The sequence below is a fragment of the Hevea brasiliensis genome, chromosome 4 (assembly GCF_030052815.1).
Source record: "Hevea brasiliensis isolate MT/VB/25A 57/8 chromosome 4, ASM3005281v1, whole genome shotgun sequence".
NCBI lineage: Eukaryota > Viridiplantae > Streptophyta > Magnoliopsida > Malpighiales > Euphorbiaceae > Hevea > Hevea brasiliensis.
The window spans coordinates 33408903-33431244 of NC_079496.1; the positions used below are offsets into that span (position 1 = coordinate 33408903).

General features: G+C 33.2%; 1 protein-coding gene across 8 annotated transcripts; it reads left to right on the plus strand.

Annotated features, from left to right (window-relative positions):
* The first annotated feature begins 409 nt into the window (after positions 1-409).
* Positions 410-12042, plus strand: LOC110663872 (DNA repair protein XRCC2 homolog). 8 transcript variants are annotated; one of them, XM_058145688.1, is made up of 6 exons: positions 410-543; positions 1077-1176; positions 4858-4894; positions 5197-5263; positions 11886-11924; positions 12005-12042. In XM_058145688.1, exons 1-6 carry the CDS (start codon positions 479-481, stop codon positions 12015-12017), a joined length of 321 nt encoding a protein of 106 aa, XP_058001671.1. In that variant the 5' UTR covers positions 410-478; the 3' UTR covers positions 12018-12042. The 8 variants fall into 8 exon arrangements, with proteins under 8 accessions (XP_058001671.1, XP_058001669.1, XP_058001670.1 ...); XM_058145686.1 differs by adding an exon at positions 5007-5107 and having other exon boundaries at positions 11881-12019; XM_058145687.1 differs by adding an exon at positions 5007-5107 and having other exon boundaries at positions 11886-12008.
* The last annotated feature ends 10300 nt before the right edge of the window (positions 12043-22342 follow it).

The window sequence follows — 22342 nt, forward strand, 5'->3', positions numbered from 1 at the left end:
ATGATATGTGTTGAAATGCAATTCATCTCAGCATCTGTTTGGAACTTGAAAAACAGCTAGAATGTAAACTAAATTGATGGAAATAAGCAAAAATGAGAAAGAGTAAAAGATTTTTGTTATTGGAGAATTCCTCAACTGACTGATAAATCATGAACTGATGTTTTAACTAACTTGTATCAGCTAACAGCTATCTAACAAACTTAACAGAACATCCAATGCGCTATTAAGCTGACACCACATGGAGTCGTGGACTAGTTGTTACCTCTGAAAAATATGAGCCAGAAACATGACACTATCTATCTGTATCCTTTGATCGATAGTTCTTGTTTACTATGTTGAATTCTGTGATTGGTAGTTCTAGTTTACTCTGTTGAATGACTCAATTGTGATATTTTTGAAATCAAGGAAAGGTCTCTCTCTCCAAAATGTGTCAGTCACTGTAGTTCAGGAGATTAAAAAGCTTGTCCTGGTGCATCCTATGCTTGTTATTGCTGCAAAAGCAACCATTCTGGGCAATAGATATGCAGCGAATGAAGTGAAATGGTGAGTTCCTGAGATCAAAATGTTTTACTTTCACAGTTCCATACTTCCATTATATTTCTGTTTATATTTTGAGAGAGAGAGAGAGAGAAAGAGAGAGATTACTTATTATGTGACTAGCAAGCACCATTCATGTTGCGAAACTTTTTTTATCCTCATTCATCCCTCCTTTGTGGACAATCTTGTTCTGTTTATGGCCAATTGTCCAAAGCATTCCATGTACCATAGTTTTTTGCACAACAGTCATTATTTGAAGATCTATGTGTTCTCGTAACAGTCAGATTCTGGCATTAACTGTAATCTTATAATTTATTTTCTTAATTTGCTCATCATTCCTGTTATCATATTCAATTTATTTTCCACAACATACTATGCAGTCTCGTAATGCTATATTTTTAAGATATATTCAAATGTCCTAGCAAAAATTCAGTGAATGAACAGTCTATTTAGTTCATTCAGTGATTTCTGTTATAAGGCAGTGTACTATTCTGTTCGGTATTCTATTGTAATTTTTCGATACACTTATTTTGGGAAAGGAACCTTAAAAGGCCATTCTCACCAGATTCAGCAGCTTCAAGTGTAACAAATAAAGTGCATCAACTTATGTATCGTGAGTATATGCCTTCTATCTGGCAGGTAATGTTCCTTGATTATTCACTTGTTTAGAAATTTTTAGGCTGTTTTCTCTTGCGAAATTACATTGCATTACCTCTGTTCGATAAAGATTGTGTTTTCATCCATTTCTGATTTTATGTCTGTTACTTAGAGGTCTTACTAACTTTTACTACACTGTTTCCCTAAGTGAGATTGTTTTTACTTAATATGGATTTCTTTGCATATTTCAATATTTTTGGTTGATGCTTAGAATAACAGAAAGAATCCACATCCATATTTGTGGGGTCATTGCTCTCCTTAAACTGGAGTTTTCTGAAGAAGACACTCTTTCTTAAAGTGAGATTGTTTTTTAGTTAACATGCATTTCTTTGCATATTTCAATAGTTTCAGACTTCCAGTTTATGCTTAGCCTAACAGAAGGGATCCACATCTGTATGTGTAACTTGCATGAATTTTCATACTCCATAACTTTCTGTATGGTTTGATAAGCATACAGCTGGATTTAAAACTCTACATTTAAATAATGCATGTCATATTTCAAGTGAAAAATATTGGTAATCATTCATCTGTATTGTGAAAATTTTATTATTGATCATATAAAATAAAAGTCAATTAAACAACTATCTAGATTAAAATTATAGATAACTGACCTATTTGAATTTTGGTGTGCCAACATTATTAAATCCAGTTGTTGGTTTGTGAATAAATCCAGTCATCTAAAAAGCTACAGAGCATTGTAAAAGTTCATGTAAGTTACACGCATAAGTAGATTTTTTTCTCTTAGCCTAATATTTATGTAAATATTAATTTTCAAATGTACCTAGTGTGTGATAGAAATAGATTTCTAACTTAAACATATGCCAAAACGTATTTTTCTTATGCATCTTGTGAAGGAGCTTGATGTTATGCTATATTCAGATGAAAGAATTTCAAGTGACAGATTTGAACATGATTTCAGTTTGCATTGTTTAAATGAAACTAGATTTAATAGATTGTGAAAATTAGATTCATACAGCTTATGAGGGCTTATTTATGATAAATTTGAAAATTTACATTGTTATAGGTGTCTCAAATCAACCTTGAAATAAGTTTTTTATTGATGATCATGAGTATAACATAAATTATGAATCTAATTGATTAAGGAAAAAAGAATTTTTTGAATATAATTAATCAAAGGAAACCTGGGTTATATATATATATATATATATATATATATATAAACCTATAAAACATCAAATTCAGATTTCCAATTTTCAAAGCCCTCCAGCCAAACCAGTGTTATTAAGGCGAAAGGCGACACTAAGGCGATAGAGTACTCTATGGCCTTAGGCGAGAGGCGAGAGGCGAGGCGAGGGCCTTTTTGAAGTAAGGCGCCATAACCTTAATTGCTTAAATTATATATATATATATATATATATATATATATATATATATATATATATCTTGATAAGTAAAAAAGCATATTAAAAAGAAAAAAAAATAATTAACAATAATAAGAAGTAAAAAGTAAACTAATTAACAATAAATTAATAATGTCCATATAAATTACACAATTACTTACTAAGAACAAAAAGAAAATAATCAAATTAATAATAAATTAATAATACTCATATAAAATAAACAACTAATATCTAATTAATAAGGAAAAAGTAAAATTAATCAAACTAAAACTAATTAATAAGAATAACAAGTAAAAGGTAAACTAATTAATAACAAATTAACAATATCCATATAAATTAAACAATTAATTAACAATAATAAAAAGTAAAAAATCAAATTAATAATAAATTAATAATACCTATATAAAATAAATAATTAATTAATAATTAATGTCTAATTAACAAGGCAAAAAGTAAAACTAATCAAATTAACAAGAATAACAAATAAAAATTAAACTAATTACCAACAAATTAACAATACCCATGTTAATTAATCAACCAATTAAACAAGAATACAAAGTAAAATAATTAATTTAGCAATACCCATAAAATTTAAATAATTAATTAATAAGAATAAAAAATAAAATAATTAAATTAACAATAAATAAATAAATAAATAAATAAATAAATAATAATAACTAATTAATAATAAGGAGGGGAGGGGGAAAAAATAAAATAAAAAGGGACTGCTGAAAGAAGAAGGAGAGGAGAGGGAAAAAAAAAAAAGAAAAAATAAAAAACAGGTGGTTTACGCAGCAGGGAAAGCAGAATAAGTGGAGAGGGAGAAAGCCAAGAAGAAAAAGACGTGAGAGAGAGAGATTGGAGAGAGGAAAGAAGAAGACGTGTGAGAGAGAGAGATCGGAGAGGAAAGAAGAAGAAGAAGAAGAAGAAGAGAGAGAGAGAGGGCGTACCTGTTGGTACTGTTGTCTCTGTCACGAGCGTGAGGTCGAGGAAGAGAGCGAGGCTGCTATTTTCATAGTGCGGCTCTTTTGTTGGCATCAAGTGAGTGGTAGGTTTATTAGTTTTTTCATCAAAAAAAAAAAAAAAACTTACTGTTGCTTTGATGAGGCGTCGCCTCTCGCCTGCGTCGCCTCTCCAAAGCCCAGCCAGGCGTTCCAGTCGAGGCGACAGAGGGGCGCCTCGCGTCGCCTGGCGCTTCGCTCGCCTTTAATAACACTGAGCCAAACTAAATATTGAATTACAAGGTTTTAGTTTTATGCATAGTTATTAAAGGCTCAAGGCGCTAAGGAGTCCTGGAGCCTAGACGCAAGGTGCAAAGCACAGGCGCGTGCCTAGATGAGGCACAAAAGTAAAAAATTTAAAAAGTCCATAAAAGTCAAATAAATGTGATGCATTTCTTTTTTTTCTTTAGCATATATCTTGAATTGGGTTTGTTGGTTTGAGTTTAAGTGGTAGTCCTTTTTGCTAATGAAAGTGCTTGCTAAAGATGGAAATAAAAAAGACATGCCTTTAATAACTATGATTTTATGTAATTATGTAGCAGTTTTCAAGAGAAAGATGGATATAACATCTGTTACATTGATTGTCTTTGTTAAAAATGGTTTCAAGATGGCTTGTATGGGCTTTCTTTTATTCTTATGTATTTTATTTAAGTGGGTACATAAATTATTTCACTAAAATTGTCAGCTACTACCTATTGAATTCTATAAGTCAAAGTTATAGTGAGTAACATGAGGTGCATCCCGATTGTAAGCCAATATAGAATTGTGGATGTTAAGTTGGTTTTAAATGAACTATAGATAAATCCAAATTTGATGATCTGTTGATTTCCCGGCCTAGACAAATTACAGATCGAAAATGTCTAAAATCTAAATGTGATGATCTGTTGATTTGACAAGCCTACCACTTGATTCTTACGGCCAAGATAACCAGGCTCTTTTAAGTTTTTAGTTTCCTTCTTTGTGCTTTTAATTATGCTGCATTAGATGCAATCTTTTTTCATGCTCAGAATGCTTACACAAACCCGGGTCCAAAGTTTCTTTATTCTAAAAATATCAACAATTGCTTTTTATTGTTATTATAATAAAATTAGCCAAATTTCATCTGTTGATTTTAATGTCATGATCTGTTGGTTATACATTATAGTAAAGTAAATTAGCCATATCCTTACATCTTGTTTATTTTAAATGTGATGGTGTGTTGATTTTACAAGCCTATATCTTGATTTACAGCTAAGGTTACCAAGCACTGTAAGTTTTCAGTTTCCCTTTTTGTGGTTTTAATTATGCCGTGTTTGATGCAGTCCTTTGTCACGCTCAGAATACTAATACAAGCCTCAGGTTCATAAATTTCTTTCTTCTAAAAATATCAATAATTTCTATTTATCATGGTGATAGTAAAATAGCCGTATTTCATCTTTGAATTCTAATACACAATTTAATTGGTTTTCAGATGATCATATTTCTACTGAAAATAATCATAATAAGTCTGTCTACTTGTCAGAATGGTTAATGCCACCATTGAGTTTTGGGGATAGCTTTATTGTGAAAGATGTAAGAAAATGCATGATGCTCATATTTTGGAATGAGTTTAGTTTTTTATTTTCATGGTAGTCATTTCTGTAATTGATCACAATGTGCAGGCTGGTGTCTTCTGTGTTTCATGATGTGTGTTTGTGCAAAGATAAAACAATGTACTCGAAATACCAGGTGAGAGTTATTTTTTTGCAAATGTAAACTATTTTTCGCAAATGTAAAATAATTTGGCTACTTACCTAACACCATAGACATCACTTAGCTATTCATTGTTGTCATAGCTTTATCATGTTTCGTCAGCTATTCATTGTAAAATAATTTGGCTACTTACCTAACACCATGGACATCACTTAGCTTATTAATTTAGTGTGGTTTTCAGTTGTAGAATAACATTTTGTGGATTTAAAGCCTTTAAATTTGTGGTTTTGATCAGCTATTGATGTGATCTAGGACAAGTTGGGAGTCAATATGTGTGCTGGATAATGAATCATTGAGTTTGGTAAAATTGTATGGGAAAAAAGAATAATTTGTGATGATAGGAAGGTTATTAGCTGAGTCCCTGATCTGTTAATATGAGGTTTGGAGTATGGCATAATCTGTTCTTAATAGTTTTATCAGTTGGCTAATCTAGTTTATTTGTCAACTATTGAAGAGGTCAATACCTGCTAGAACATTCTTTGGTCAACCAATTAATTTTGTTGTGTGACCACTATGGGGGACAGAATTGACAATAGTGTTTGGCAGATTTTAGTTGATCAGTAGTACTTTATTGGTCAATCAACAATAATAAATCAGGAAAAACATGTAAATTGCCATTTTAGTTTAAAGCCACCAATCCTATACCTTAAATCATTTGACTTTTTCTTAAGCACTCCCTCGAAAACCCACAAGATTCCTAACCAAATAACCTACGCATATATGATTAAATTATGTTATTGAGCCATAGTTGTTAGAGGAGCACTTTAGGTGTGAGGTGCACCATGCCCTAGAGCCTATGCCTCTGTGGGGATGAATTTAGCGACAATGATTAAATCATGTTATCGAGCCATAGTTGTTAAATGAGCACTTTAGGTGTAAGGTGCACTAGAGCCAACGCCTTTGTTGGGATGAGTTCGGTGACATCACAGAAGCATGAGGAGCAAGTAAGGTGAGGCTCACAAGCGTCCACTGCTATCTAGGTCATCCGTTATAGGTAAAAGTTACTTGTAACAACCTAAGCAGTCCCACCCATGGTTTCGAATAACGGCCGTTATTTATAGGTCTTTAGAGAGACCTTTACCCGTTAGGCCCTTTTTTTAAAGGCATATCTTGATTTGTATAGGTAACGATCGTTACCACTGTTACATATTGGTAACGGCCATTATTAACCGTTAAGTAACTGTAATGGCTATTACCCCAATAATACTTTCTAATTTGAACTATTTTTTTAGAATTGATTTTACGAAAATATATTATTAATTGCAAAATAGCATTTAATTTGATGTATTTATATTTATTATATAGTTGTGTATTTTAAACTCCGCCCAAGTAGTTTGCATTTAGCCAGTCCCAAATCCGTATAAAGGAGGATGGTTGCGGTAGGTGACAACCAGCGTAAAAATTTCGTCACACCTTTATAATATGGATTCAAATGATATAAACGTTGGGGCGTCCTCTACTAACGACGCACTACATCGGAGCCCGGGTGTAGGGCGTTTACCGAAAGTGACGCGCCATGCCGGCGCTTGGGTGTGGCGTTAAGTGAGCAAGGGTTCCCACATCATGGATGGGTGTGGGTAAAGAAGTTAGTCCATAGGACAGATAGTAGAACAGATAGTGGAATAGAACACAAGATAGACATAGAAAACAATAAAAGATATCATAGAAGGAGACCAATTAGGAAGGAGCAGGATAGGAGGAGGATCAGGGTTGGTACTTGGAATGTTGGATCACTTACAGGAAAATTAATGGAGCTTGTGGATACCTTGGAAAGGAGAAGGGTGAATATTGCTTGCATTCAGGAGACTAAATGGGTAGGAGAGAAAAGTAAGGAAGTGGGTAATTCAGGGTACAAACTGTGGTTTACCGGAAAGGAGAAAAACAAGAACGGAGTGGACATAATCATAAACAGGACATTGAAAGACGCAGTAATAGCTGTGAAAAGAGTAGGAGATAGAATTATACTAGTAAAGCTAGTACTAGAAGGAGAAACAATAAATATAGTTAGTGCTTATGCCCTACAAATAGGACTAGACAGTGAGAGTAGACAAAGGTTTTGGGAAGATATCGATGATTTAATGCAAAGCATACCGAATGAAGAGAATGTTTTCATTGGTGGAGATTTGAATGGACATGTAGGAAGTGATAGACAAGGTTATGAGAATGTTCATGGAGGTTTTGGTTTTGGCAGTCGAAATGAGGAGGGAAAAAGTATTTTGGATTTTGCTATGGCATACGATCTAATACTAGCAAATACTTACTTTATAAAAAGAGAGTCACATTTAGTGACTTTCAAAAGTGGGCAACATAGAAGCTAAATCGACTTTCTCTTAACCAGGAAGACAAATAGAGCTAGCTCTATGCAAGGATTGCAAGGTCATTCTAGGAGAGGCTTTAACAAGTCAACATCGGTTGGTGGCCTTGGATGTCAAGTTTAGGAACAATTCAAGTAAAGTCAGAAGAAATAGTGTAGCTCGAACAAAGTGGTGGGAGTTCAAAGGAGTAAAGCAAGTGAAGTTAAAAAATGAGCTTCTCGAGTCTGAAGTATGGAAGCTGGATACGGAGGCCAATGATATGTAGATACAGATGGCATCAAAGATTAGAGAAATAGCTAGAAAAGTACTTGGAGAGTCTAAAGGACATAGACCACCCTCAAAAGAGAGGTGGTGGTGGAATGAGGAAGTACAAAAGGCAGTGAAGAGAAAAAGGGAATGGTATAAGAAATTATCTAAATGTGATAATAATGAGACATATAAATAGTACAAGATAGCAAAGGAAGAGGCAAAAAAGGCAGTTAGTCAAGTAAGAGCGTAGGCCTTTGAAAAGTTATATGAGAAACTTGGAACTAAAGAAGGGGAGAAAGATATTTATAGATTAGCAAGGAGGAGAGAGGAAATGTCAAGATCTCAATCAAGTTAAGTGCATTAAGGATAAAGGAGGAAAAATGTTGGTGAAAGATGAGGACATTAAAGAAAGATGGAGAAATTATTTTAATGATCTCTTTAATAATAGTCAAAATGGTAATAGCGTGAATATAGATTATAGAACAATAGAAAAGAATGTGAATTATACTAGAAGGATTAGATCTTTAGAAGTAAAGGAAGCACTTAAGATAATGAAAGTGGGTAAAGCTTGTGGACTCGATGAAATACCAATTGAAGTGTGGAAGTGTTTGGGAGATATGAGAGTGGCATGGTTAACTAAATTATTTAATAAGATTCTAAACTCAAAGAAAATGCCTGATGAATGGAAGAAGAATATTTTAGTACCTATTTTTAAAAATAAGGGAGACATACAGAGTTGCTCAAATTATAGGGGAATTAAACTCATGAGCCATACTATGAAGTTGTGGGAGAGAGTTGTGGAGCATCGACTACGTCATGATACTTCTATCTCTCTCAATCAATTTGGTTTCATGCCCGGTCGTTCAACTATGGAAGCGATCTTTTTCATTAGAAGCTTGATGGAGAAATATAGAGATGTGAAGAAAGATCTACACATGGTTTTTATTGATTTGGAGAAGGCTTATGATAGTGTTCCAAGAGATGTCTTATGGAATGTGTTAGAACAAAAGAGGGTATCTATTAGGTACATATAAGTGTTGAAAGATATGCATGAAAGAGCAACTACTATTGTGCGCACAATGGGAGGGGACATAAGAGATTTTCCGATCTCAATTGGATTACACCAAGGATCAGCCATAAGTCTTTATCTTTTTACATTAGTTTTAGATGAATTGACGAAACATATACAAGAGAGTATTTCTTGGTGCATGATGTTTGCAGATGGTATTGTTCTGATAAATGAGACACGAGAAGTAGTCAATAGAAAGTTAGAACTTTGAAGAAGTACTCTAGAGTCAAAGGGTTTAAAGTTAAGTAGAATGAAGACAGAATACATGCATTGTAAGTTCAGTGAAGGCCAAACTGGTGATAGGGAAGGAGTTAGTTTGAATGGAGTGGTACTCTCCCAAAATAATCACTTTAAGTATCTAGGCTCAGTCCTTCAAGTAGTTGGGGGATGTGAGGAGGATGTTAGTCATAGGATTAAAGCCGGATGGTTGAAGTGGAGACGTGCCACGGGAGTTTTATGTGATCGTAAGATCCTTAATAAGTTGAAAGGAAAATTTTACCGTACAGTCATAAGACCGGCTATGTTATATGGTAGTGAGTGTTGGGCACTGAAAGAGTTGTATGCGTCTAAGATAAGAGTTGCAGAGATGAGAATGTTAAGGTGGATGAGTGGCCATACTAAACTAGATAAAGTCTGTAATGAGAGTATTAGAGAAAAGGTAGGAGTGGTGCCAATTGAAGATAAGTTGAGAGAAGGGAGATTGAGGTGATTTGGTCATGTGAAGCGTAGACATACGGAGGCTCTAGTTAGACAAGTAGAGCACATTAGATTAGAGGATAGAAAGAAAAAAAGGGGTAGACCTAAATTAACTTAGAGGAGAGTAGTACAACATGACCTAGAAGCATTACACATTTCTGAGGATTTAACGCAAAATCGTTTAGAGTAGAGAAAGCGAATCCATATAGCCGATCCCAAATTTTTGGGATAAAGGCTTAGTTGAGTTGAGTTGTGTATTTTAATTTTACTTGTATCTACCAATATCTACTCATTTCATAAACTTTGTAAATTTTTCAAAAAAATTTGCGTAGCGCCAGGCCATTACATTAATTGAAAAATAATGGTAACGACCATTATTTACCGTTAAGTAACTGTAATGGCCATTACCCCAATAATACTTTCTAATTTAAACTATTTTTTGGAATTAATTTTACGAAAATATATTATTAATTGCAAAATAACATTTAATTTGATGTATTTATACTTATTATATAGTTGTGTATTTTAATTTTATTTGAATCTATCAATATCTACTCATTTTATAAACTTTGTAAATTTTTCAAAAAAATTTGCGTAGTTACGGCCGTTACAGACCTACCTGCAACCGTGATGGTTAACGCGACTGCGACCACGATTTAAAACTATGGTCCCACTGCTTGGTGGGCACTCTTACATCGTGTGGGAATAGGAAAGATAAAGGGTTTATATAACCCATACCTCAACTATCATAGTAACTTGGGTAAACCATTTTGGGCCAGTAGATATTTGGGTCAGTTGGAGTAGCGGTTTTACGTTACTACTAGGAGACTCATAGCTCACATAGGGGGAGCTAAATTTTTTTTAGTGTTGGAAAAGGGAACTGAACGCAAGAACTCATGTCACAACCAGTTAGGCTAACTTGGTGGTTTGTGGCTGTTATTGATGTGGATAAAATTTGCTGCTTAAAATATGAATTCTGTTAATTCTGACTTCATTTTCTTATGGATATGATAATATTGATATATCTCAGATCAATCTCCATAAATTGAATTTCTATATACACACACAAACTTGCAAGTGTATTGAATTTCTATACACACACAAACTTACAAGTGTAATTAATGTATAAGCTTTTTGTAGATGGTGAATTGCAGGTTTGTGGTTGGCATATTGCACAGAGTTTAGTTTTCTTAGGTTGCTTGTTAAGGTGTCAAATTTTTTTGTGTGATTTAAAGTGTATACTCGCTAAGCTCATGGATTAGCCTTCTCTACAACTTTCCAGATTTTCCAGTCAGGATTTATATCGAGAGTTCTACAATTTGGGGCTCAAGTCTCTCGGTAGGCCCTGTACATGGGACAAATGATCTTTACTTTCAGATAGGCTTTGCTTCTGCTTGTTTCGTACTTAATATTCAATGGGGCTCTGCAACTACAGTAGGTCTATGAATTTGATCAGTTAAGTTATGGTTGCATTTTGAGCTGTTTCAGTTCAGAAGATTATCAAGTGTATTTTGTGGCATTTTTCAGTATTTGATATTGTTATTTATTTATGGTAATGATTGTAACAGGATAATCTGTATTGCAATCAAAGGCTCGTGTGGTCAAGTTTTACTCCCACCTTTGGTATGCCTTGGGTTGGGTCATTACCTTTACTTCATTGCATTTGATGTTTACTAACTTCTTTAGAATGACATGATTTTCGTTAAGGAATTGAAAAAAAAAAAATTATCTTCATTAGTATTTATGATGAATTAGATGGTGACCTATTTTGTCTTCTTTTTTTGTTTAAACTTTCAAATATCTAGACCTAAAATTCTTCTCTTTTATACCATTGTAAATTTCAATGCTCATTGGAAATGTGAAATAATGTTATTCTATGAAATTGTATATTAACTACAAAAAATTTTTCGAATCGTATGAGAGGTGGTGGTAAGCAGTAAAAAATTTGGCTTGGATTTGAGAAGGATGAACTATGTGCTGTAGCTTCAATTTGTTATGATTCTTCTAAAGTGTGTCCGAGTTTTTGAAAAATTCTTTATTCTAGCATAGTTTTATATTTTGATTTTCCATATTTGGTCATGGCCAAGTGAAATACACCTAAGTGCATGGTCTTCATGACAACATTTTTGTAAAATTATCAGCATTATATTGACACAATTTTTTGGACCCTGTTGCATATGCAAGGACAATTACCTTTTGTTTACCAATTCCTTTGTTATTTCTACATTTTTGAGGATTTGTAGTTGATATTGCTTAGTTTCTAGTGCAGTGACGTGTGCAAATTGCAAACATGGAAATTAATCTTGCGGTGGGCACTTCATGCTGCAATTTGAAGTTTGGGTGGCTATTTCATAGTTTAAATTCTGACTAATTGCCTTCATTGTGCAGGCAAACCCTGTAACCAAAACTATTATATGAGACGGAAGTCTTACTTTAACAAGAAAATGCAACCTTAATCATCTTTAGTGATCCTACGATTAGCTTGGAGAAAACTGTCAATATAATAAATGGAGTCGCTTTCATCTTTCGTGAAAAACTGTCAAAATTTTATCAAAGCAATTGTCAAATATGCAGTGCATTAACATTTGTTGAAATTCTATTTCCTTGTGCCTCGTCTTGATTGCAAAAAAATTTTTTTTTTTCCGCATTTATAAACATCCCATTCAAATTGAAGACTCGTGACAATTTGATTTGCATAATTTGGATATATCCAACTCGAGAACTAGGGTCTCTATCTAATATAGTGATCGCTAAATTGCCAATGACATGTTGGCCAATTGGTAATACTAACGCTCGAGGACAACAACCTCCTACGTTTGTGTCACGGGACGGGAGTTCTAGTTCCGTGCGGCACCTAGGTCCCCCTTGGCTAGGGCCCTCAGGTCAGCCTCCCTCTATCTGGCAAGCTCGCATAAGCCGATATAATAAGCATCTTCGAGGTTTCTGGCACGTACCTGTACAGATTCACACTAGTTAGCTCCATAGGGCAAGAGACAGCTTGTGACGGCCTTGCCAACTGCCAAGAATAGGAGTGGGGAACTTCCGAACCGTTACATTCGAGCTGGGGGATGTCTATCTCGTTGTTTGCCTCTGGCCTTTTTAGGCTATTCTAAGATGGCTAGAAAGTTATTAGTTGGATGGATATAAGATACATCTCTAATATATATATATATATATATATATATATATATATATATATATATATATATATATATATATATATATATATATATATATAAAAGAAAGTGACCCATAGATATTTCAAAAACAGCAGAAAACAACGTTAAAAATTAATGACACTGAACAGAAACGATTTCTGGTGAGAGTTGACGAATTTGAAGCTTTAAGAGTAAGGTCCAGCATCGGGTCGGAATTGGTAGTTTTGAGCGGTGAGGGGAAGGGATTTTGATCGGGACATAGGGGTTAGTTCTCAATGTTTTTGGTTTGAGTTTGGATTATAGGTGGTTCATGGTTTGTTTCTAGGTCAGTCTAATCTCAATTTTAAATTTGGTTCTACGGTGGGCTGAGACTAGTTGGACTTGATTTTAATTCTAAATCGGTCAACAATTTAAAAAAAAAAATAATTTGCATTATTTAAAATTAAGATAAAAAAAATTAAATTGTGTTTTTCAAAATTAAATTAATTGGGTATTTTTTTAAAAAAATACAAAAAAAAGCATGACAAAAAAAAAGTAAAAATATTATTACTTGTGTAATTTTACAAGTGAAACAAAAAAAAGGCATGTATTTGCCAATAAAATACAAAAAATATATTAAATAATAATTCAGTTATTGGATTCTTTTGTGGAAGTTGAAATGGAAAAATTGAAATGAAATTAAGAAATGAATTAAGCTTATCTTAGTTATTTGATAATTAAGATGACTGTATATCTTTTTTAGAGTAGAGGAATTAATACTATATAATTTTTCTACTTTTATAATAATCCCAATTTACTTTCATCCTTATTTCATTCATGTGTATGTCTTGACTCGTGAAATCATCATCGAACATCCCAATAGTATCTATTTTTACACTTTTTTAGCATTGATCCAATCATCCAAACCCACTTGTGTCTCTAAAGAGTCCAATTACAAACAAGATCGAAGCTCATAAAGTATATATATATATATATATATATATATACACACACACACACATATATTCACTCATGCTGAAAAGGGCATCACTAGTAAGTCCTTTGCAATTTTTGATAGAGTAAGAAAATGCGATTTGTATTAATCTTCACCAATAAAATATTAGAAAAAATAATCGAAGTTATCACTAAACTAAAAAGCAGTGGTTAGATAAAGATCACTTCTAGACGTATTATCTTATTCCCTTTGTTTTTTGCGCCATTGCATCAACATTTATTGTCCATGCAACTTTGCATGGATGTTTGATCATCCAATTGGAAATAAGATTGAGGGCATTTTGCATATAAGTTAAACAATGTGATTCATTCATATCTACAATAATAACTTATATCTTGTGTAATTTTAACAATATTATTTTTTATTTCTAAGCACACATAATATTTATATAAATAATCACATAATCCATCAATTTAACGTGTATGATAAGAAAGCAAATGCAACAGGGTTAATTGATGGAATTTCTTTGTAATATTTTTTAAAAAATTATTATTTGATCCTTATATTATAGAAAAACTAATAACTTACTCATTATACTTTAAAAAAATTATTAATTAGTCTATAAGTTCTGATTTCATCCTCCAATTTCACCTCTTTTTCTATTTTTCTCAATTTTTGCCGTTAATCATGAGTTCTTTTGTCCTTAAGTTTTTACTAGTATAAACAAATTTGTCCCTAAAATTTAACACTTTGTCCCTCCTTGAACATCTTTTAGTTCCTTGACGAGCTTCTAAGTTGATAAAAATGAATGGAGGGATCAAAGTGCTAATGGAATCAAATATAAGAGACTAAATTATGTATTTTTAAAATGAGGACCAAATAATTAATTTTAACATAATTAAGGGACTAAATAATAATTTAGCTAATAATAAGTCATTTTTCTTTCATGGCTTTAATAGAATCCTTCAACTGATCATCTTTTATATTTTATTATAACATAGCAGCAATATTAACAATCTCAATAAGAAATAAATGACTAGCAAGATAATAATCACCAAAATGTGTATGTGTGACATCATTAAAACTTATAAAACATCTAATATTTTCTTATAAACGTCCAATGATTTTAACTTTAGGAAAAAGATCATCGACAAAAGCATACAAAAATTATTAGATTCATGCTTATTAAGCACGTTATATGCGGAATTTTCTCATGTGTATACACACTTGGAAACTTTTGTAAGTCTCATGTTATGCTCACTACAAAAACATTTTCATTATTAGAACCTGAGCCGGTAATAAGCCTTACTAATCCCAAATCCATAACCAAAGCTCAAAATTAAGGCTCAACATGTAAATAAAATAAAATAAAATAAAATAAAATATTATATTCTTGTTTAGGTCAATCTAACCTGATAACCATCAAACGCTAAATTTAAGAGAGTTAAACTCAACCCTGATACCATCATTTACAAATTATTTAAATATCATAAAAATCTTGATTTATTAATATCAAGAGCGTAAATTAACACAGTTCCTAACAAGGTCCATACTATTGCTAACACATGCGGAGTTTCAGATTTCAATTTAAAAAAAAAAATGATATAAGTAAATAACTGTTAATAAACCTGCGAGGAAAGAAGCAGATTATTCTATAAAAGAATTCTTCCTGTAGCCTGAAAAAATAAGGTGAATAGGAATGAGTGCTTGACTCATAGAGTAAGATATTAATTTTATATATAATTTCTATAACTATCTAAGTCTAGTGCATCCTTAAGAATGAAATGCAACATCTCTACACAATTCAAATCCCTAAAGCTAGGGGAGTTGAACTCAACTTTGATACCATCATTAATAGATTATTTAAATCTCATAAAAATCTTGATTTATTAATATCAAGAACGCAAATTACCACAGTTCCTAATAAGGTCCATACTATTGCTAACACATGCAGAGTTTTAGATTTCAATTTTTAGAAAAAAATGATACAAGTAAATAATTGTTAATAAACCTGCGAGGAAGGAAGCAGGTTATTCTATAAAAGAATTTTTCCTGTAGCCTGAAAAAATAAGATGAATTGGAGTGAGCGTTCTACTCATAGAGTAAGATATTGATTTTATATATAATTTCTATAACTATCTAAGTCTAATGCATCTCTAAGAATGAAATGTAACATCTTCACACAATTCAAATAAGTCAAGTCATAATTACATCAAAGGCAATCTTGAGCACTCACACACTCATGGTTCAAATCCATACTCACACACACACATACACACACACACACACACACACACACACACACACACACACACACACACATATATATATATATGGGAGTTGATCCCATATACAGCTCCCTTAGTTCTTACATTTGCCAGCGAGATCAACTCAAAGCTGGATTTTCTCTTAATATCCGAATGTGAGGGCCAGCGAGATCAACTCGAGCTGTGCCTACCCCGACTAATTTATAATAAGGATCAGATCCCAGCGAGTCAAGCTCCAGCCAAGTCTAACCGTGCTATCCATATCCATATACACCATATGCACACCAACTTACACACGCAGCTCTAGATAGCCATAAAATAACCACAACAATGTCATCAATTACATATGCAACACAGGGCGTGCCTAATAATTAACTATATACATATATTTATAAGTGATTCATGAGCATACCTTGAATATATAATAATATTGAAATTATAAATAAAATCAATATTTACTCACTGATTGGTCGACTGGACTACAGCTGGTTCGATTAAAAGGAGAAGACGGCCAGTACCAATCACCTAAATATATACACTGACCTCTATCAAAAGGCTAACAAAATTAAATAATTGATTTAAACCATAAAATCAAAATAATTCTTAAGATCTTGCCAAAATTTCAGTAGAGTTTTTCCTGTACCTAGGACCTACCCAACCTGCAAAGTAGTTCAAGTAACACTTCTAATATCACAAGCCTCAAGCCCACGTATTAGCAACATCACATGGCCCCTCCTGGGCCCTCCAAACTAGACCAAATCACACAATCAGACAATTCGATTATAAGGCTTAAAATTGATATTTTCCCAAAAATATTAAAACTAATTTTAAAAATTCTATAATCTCGCCTCGCGATCCTATTTTATTCAAAATTAGGTATTAGGCAAAAATGAATAACTTGGAGTTCGGATTTATTTATGCCAAATCTGACACCTGAAATGCGTCCAAAACATCTGAAAATGCTAGGATCGACTATAAACACGACTCCTTTCCAGGACAGCCCACCAAACACCTAGACTGGGTCAAAAACTCAATTCTAAGGTTGGTGAGCTATCACTGATCCGATCGCACCTAAATTAAGCTAAAAATTTGTCAATAATATAAAATTATTTTTAATTTTTGAGAATTGAGAAAGCCTGAAAATCTTACCAAGTGATCTGGACCGTTCGATGATCGCCTTTTGCAAATAGTGTTCGATTGGAGCAGGTCGGTCCCATCTCGAAGATTTCGCCACCTTGAGCCCATCGGTGACCTCAGATTTCCGATCCAGCAGTCAGATCGCCGGAAAAGTGGGTTAAAAGCTTGAAACCCATGTGTTTTTCTTCCAATTTTCCCTCACTAGTTCTCCTTCCTTCAGCCACCAAACGGAGTTCCACTGGTCCCATCTAAAAGCTTGTCATCCCAAGAGTTCATGGCACTTGGAATCACCAGAAATGGCCACTGGAATCTGTCAGAAAGACGTCAAAACATTGGGCCCCCATTTGCACGACTTCTCTCTCTCCTTTTCTTCTCACTAGCGCTGCTGCAGTCCACTACCGTCTGGTGCCTCACTGTTGTCATCTATGCAGGGGGATGTGGGGGAAGGTCATGCCGGCGGTGGGTGGTTGAGGGTTGCCAGAAAAATGGAGGGGAGGGTAAGGGTCAGAGTAGACGGGAGAGAGATGGAAAGGGGGGGGGGGGGGGTGGTCTTGCCCAAAAAAAATATAGGTTCTCCTTTTTTTTCTTTTAATTACATAACTACTCCTTAAACCATTTCATATTTTTCAATCAAGTCCAAAATGAAATTTTTGTATATAATAATAACAACAACAACAACAACAATTAAATTAAACCTTAAAATCAAGATTGAAAATAATAAAATAATAATAATATATATATTGAAAGTTGATTGAACATTAGTTTATAAAACCAACCATTCAATTAAAATTGGCTATTTTGAAATGATATAAAATACTTTATAAAAATATGAAATTTATATTTTAAAAAAAAATTTCAGGTTATTTCATTAATGTATATATGTTAATTAAATTCAAGATATGACATTTACATATAATATGAAAAAATCTACCATTACAAATTGATTGAAATGATATTTTTAGTTCTTATATGAATGTAGTATTTATAAATGTATTATCATAATCAATGAAACAAATTTTAGATGTTGAGTTACATTCATCTAATATATATTTTTATCAATTTAGCAATGTGTAATGTATCTATCATTCAAAGCTCTAAATTATAATACTCTTTTTGCACAATAAAATCATCATCAATCTAATGATAAGTTAATTTCATGAATAAATTAATTTGCCAAAGATCACTCTATATATCGAAACATATAAATATACGGTGTCTCATCTCTTGAAATAAAATCTATAATTCTTTTTGCCTTCTTGAAATAGTTTCATAATTGTACATTTTTAAGTATTTCAAAAAAACACACTTAAAATGTGGATTTAAAGCATTTTTTTGCAATAATTTTGAAAAGTATTTTTCCCTAAATGAACAAGACAAATGTTCAATTGATACTAACATTGCTAGTTTTTCTTTATGTTTTTTCGTTCTAATATTTAAAAATTTGGAGAAGTTTAGAGGCCCCAAATTGGCCAATTTGGATATGTGTTTTGTCGATCCATGTCTCAAATAGATGCTTACTTTTTATGCCACCTGAACGTCCCATACCCATCACCTTCCTTGAATTTGAGTACTTATAGATAATAGTTGAATTTTACTTTAACTTCATTTTGTAGATAAAATTGATAAAATATACCTTCAAAATGTTGGATTTTAATGCTTTTTCTCCTTGCTCCATTTGTGTTGAAGTTTCATCTTACTCTTCATTCAAGTCAATATACTGACTTTCTTGTAATGAAAATTGGTTATGATAAATGAAAAGGTAATTGAATTTGCAACATTTCAAAAATAATGTCGATATCCTTTGTTTGAAAATTTAAATCAAAGGGAAATAAAGTTTTCCTATTTTTTTTTTTCTTGCTTTTGTTGCTTTTTGGATGCTTTAAAGAATCTCTACTTGACATTTTGTATAAATGTTCGGATTAGTTGTGGGAAAATGAAAATTAGATGAAATATTGTGTGAACAATAGTAATCATTTAGGCATTTAGAGAGTATGCAAATGTTAAGAAAATTTGATGAATGGAATGATATAATTGAGAGCTTGATAGTTGAGAGATTTTAGAAAATAAAATTATAGAAGTGTTAGTGTGATTAGAAAATTTTATTTTGGTGGGTATTTATAGAAAATTTTCAATTTTTTATCATCCCAAAACATCTTTAATGGTAGTTGTTGTATAGCTATTACAAAGGATAAATTGTCATTTGCATTTTGCATTTTACTTTCTTTTAAAAAAGAAAAACACCTTAATAACATTTTCATAAATATATTGAACTTTTTGAAGGCAATGATCACATGACCATTGCTCCTCAATGGAATCTTTGTTTTTTCTTTTTTCTTTTTTTAAAAAAAAAAAAGAAAAAGAATTGGCAGGACAAATCAAATTGATTCATCAGGTCAAGCTCCTCAACGAAATCTAATTCAAGGTTCAAACCTAGGAGGAATAGGTACTAACACCTCCGAGCAATTTCAATTTAAGTTTAGCTTAGAATCATTAATTAATTTCAATCTCAAATTTGATAAGATCAATTTTAAACCCAGCTCAGACTGTGGCTAGAACTTTGCAAGAGTGTGGAAGACATTTCAAAATGAATATTGCCAATTAACACTATGTTAGAGAGGAGTTTTTTGAGCTAAGGTAAAAATTAGAAACACGACTAAGATATCCTCTCTCCTAAACAATACCACCTCTGCCTCTCCCTCTCCCTCTCCTTTAACCCTCTCTTTCTCTCTCTCTCTCTCTCTCTCTCTCTCTCACACACACACACACACACACACACACACGCCCCCCAAATGCTGCCTTCTCCCTCTCCAAATGCTTGGGTGACACAAGTAGGCTCAAGTATGTAAGGAACAGGATGCTTTGTAGCTGCCAAAAATTTTTTGGTTTGTAAGTGTTGTTTTGGGAACAAGTCCACAGGGAGCTTGTTCTTTGAGTGGATAAAGGGGCAGATTGTGTAGTATGTGTGGGACTGTTGCTACACTTTGCAAATTAGGATCATCACACAAGTTTGTTAGTTCATCAGAGGAAGAATTCAAATGAGACACCTAAGTTTTCGCCGTGCTTGTCTCCTTTGTCACCCAATCCAATGGTTAAGCAGCTGATGTTCATGGATAATAGGTACCTTAAATATTGAAGGAGAAGATAAAATAGAGACCATTCATTTGTAGTTAGTAAAGATGAGTTGTGGGATACATAAGGGAATTTATCTTCTACAGAAACTACATGTCTACAAGTATAGATGGTACCAATATGCACATCAAAACACAAGTATACACTTTGTGTTGTGCACTGCGGAAGTGTGTAAACTGCAAAGAAACAAAGCAAACATACAAAACATCAATATTTACGTGGTTCACCCTCTCAACATAGGGCTACAACCACGGTCATGCCATATTCCACTATCATCAATAAATAAATCATCATTACAAGCTCATAGCTATACTACCTATCAACCCAACTACACCTAAGAGAATCAATACTACATCAAACTGCTCATAGTAAATATATTATGTCCTATTCCACTATCATCAATAAATAAATCATCATTACAAGCTCATAGCTATACTACCCATCAACCCAATTACACCCAAGAGAATCAATACTATATCAAACTGCTCATAGTAAATATATTAGTTAGTCCCTCTCAGTCTTCTCTAGACATAACCCAATATATTTACTATTACAACACTATACCACAAAGGGTGCCTTCAACTATATGGGTAAGAGCCTTCTCACCAATGGACAAGAATTCATTCCTCTTGAATTTTATGTCCTTTCTCCACCTTAGGCCGAAGCCTCTCTCCACTGCAATGGGCAAAAGCCCCTTATCAATGGGTAGAGCCAAATCCACAGTAATTGGCAAAGCCTCTCTCTACAATGGGTGACAGCCTCACTCCATAGGCTGAAAACCATTCTCTTCAATGGACAAAAGCCAAATAACCTTTTTCATCATTCTCTTATTTATAGTGTTAATTCCCTCAATCCTTATCTGATTAAGAGTCCTACTTAATTTAGGAATAACACTAAAATAAGAGTTCTACTCATTATAGGAAATATTTCTCCATCCTATTAAGAAATATTTCTCCCACTCAAATTAAGAAAAAATCTCTCTCTAAATCCCATTAGGATTTTGAGTCATAATTCTAACATTCTCCACCTTGACTCAAAATCCATCAACCATTACATCCCTCAAATTCTTGGATGTCATTAAATCATCAAATCTCTATGCTTGAGCTTGAACCCTTCAAATCATCAATTCTTCAATCTTCATCTTGGGTGTGACTTGTTTTATTCTTCAAAAAATCTTTACGTCATCAACCATCTTGATTTTGCATCAAGAGCTCCACCTCAATTTCAACTCTCCACCACCACCATTATTGCATGTGTGATTTTCTACATGTCGTAACAGCTCCACCTTAAACCAAACTCACCAAGATCATCCCTATGCTCTGATACCAATTTGTTGTGCACCGCAAAAGCATGTAAACTGCAAAAAAATATAACAAACATACAAAATATTAATATTTACATGGTTCACTCTCTCAAAATAGGGTTACATCCATGGGCATGCTACATCCATGGGCATGCCATATTCCACTATCATCAATAAATAAATCATCATTATAAGCTCATAGCTATACTACCCATCAACCCAATTACACCCAAGAGAATCAATACTATATCAAACTGCTCATAGTAAATATATTAGTTAGTTCCTCTCAATTTCCTCTAGACATTAACCAATATATTTACTATTACAACACTACACTACAAATGGTGCCTTCAACTATATGGGCAAGAGCCCTCTCACCAATGGACAAGAATCCCTTCCTCTTGAATTCTATGTCCTTTCTCCACCTTAGGCTGAAGCCTCTCTCCACTGCAATGGGCAAAAGCCCCTTATCAATGGGCAAAGCCAAATTCGCAGCAATTGGCAAAGCCCCTCTCTACAATGGGTGACAGCCTCACTCCATGGGCTGAAAACCATTCTCTTCAATGGGCAAAATCCAAATAACCTTTTTCATCATTCTCCTATTTATAGTGTTAATTCCCTCAATCCTTATCTGTTTAGGAGTCCTACTCAATTTCGGAAAAACACTAAAATAAGAGTTCTACTCATTATAGGAAATATTCCTCCATCTTATTGAGGAATATTTCTCCCACTCAAATTAGGAAAAAATCTCTCTCTAAATGCCATTAGGATTTTGAGTCATAATTCTAACATTCTCCA

Bases quoted from the DNA above. Each gene is read 5' to 3' on its own strand.
- LOC110663872 (XM_058145683.1), top strand. From the start codon at position 479: ATGCTTGTTATTGCTGCAAAAGCAACCATTCTGGGCAATAGATATGCA. The intron at 1,177-4,857 runs GTAATGTTCCTT...TGTTTGATGCAG, and splicing joins ATATGCCTTCTATCTGGCAG to TCCTTTGTCACGCTCAGAAT. The intron at 5,264-10,890 runs GTGAGAGTTATT...CCTTCTCTACAA, and splicing joins CAATGTACTCGAAATACCAG to CTTTCCAGATTTTCCAGTCA.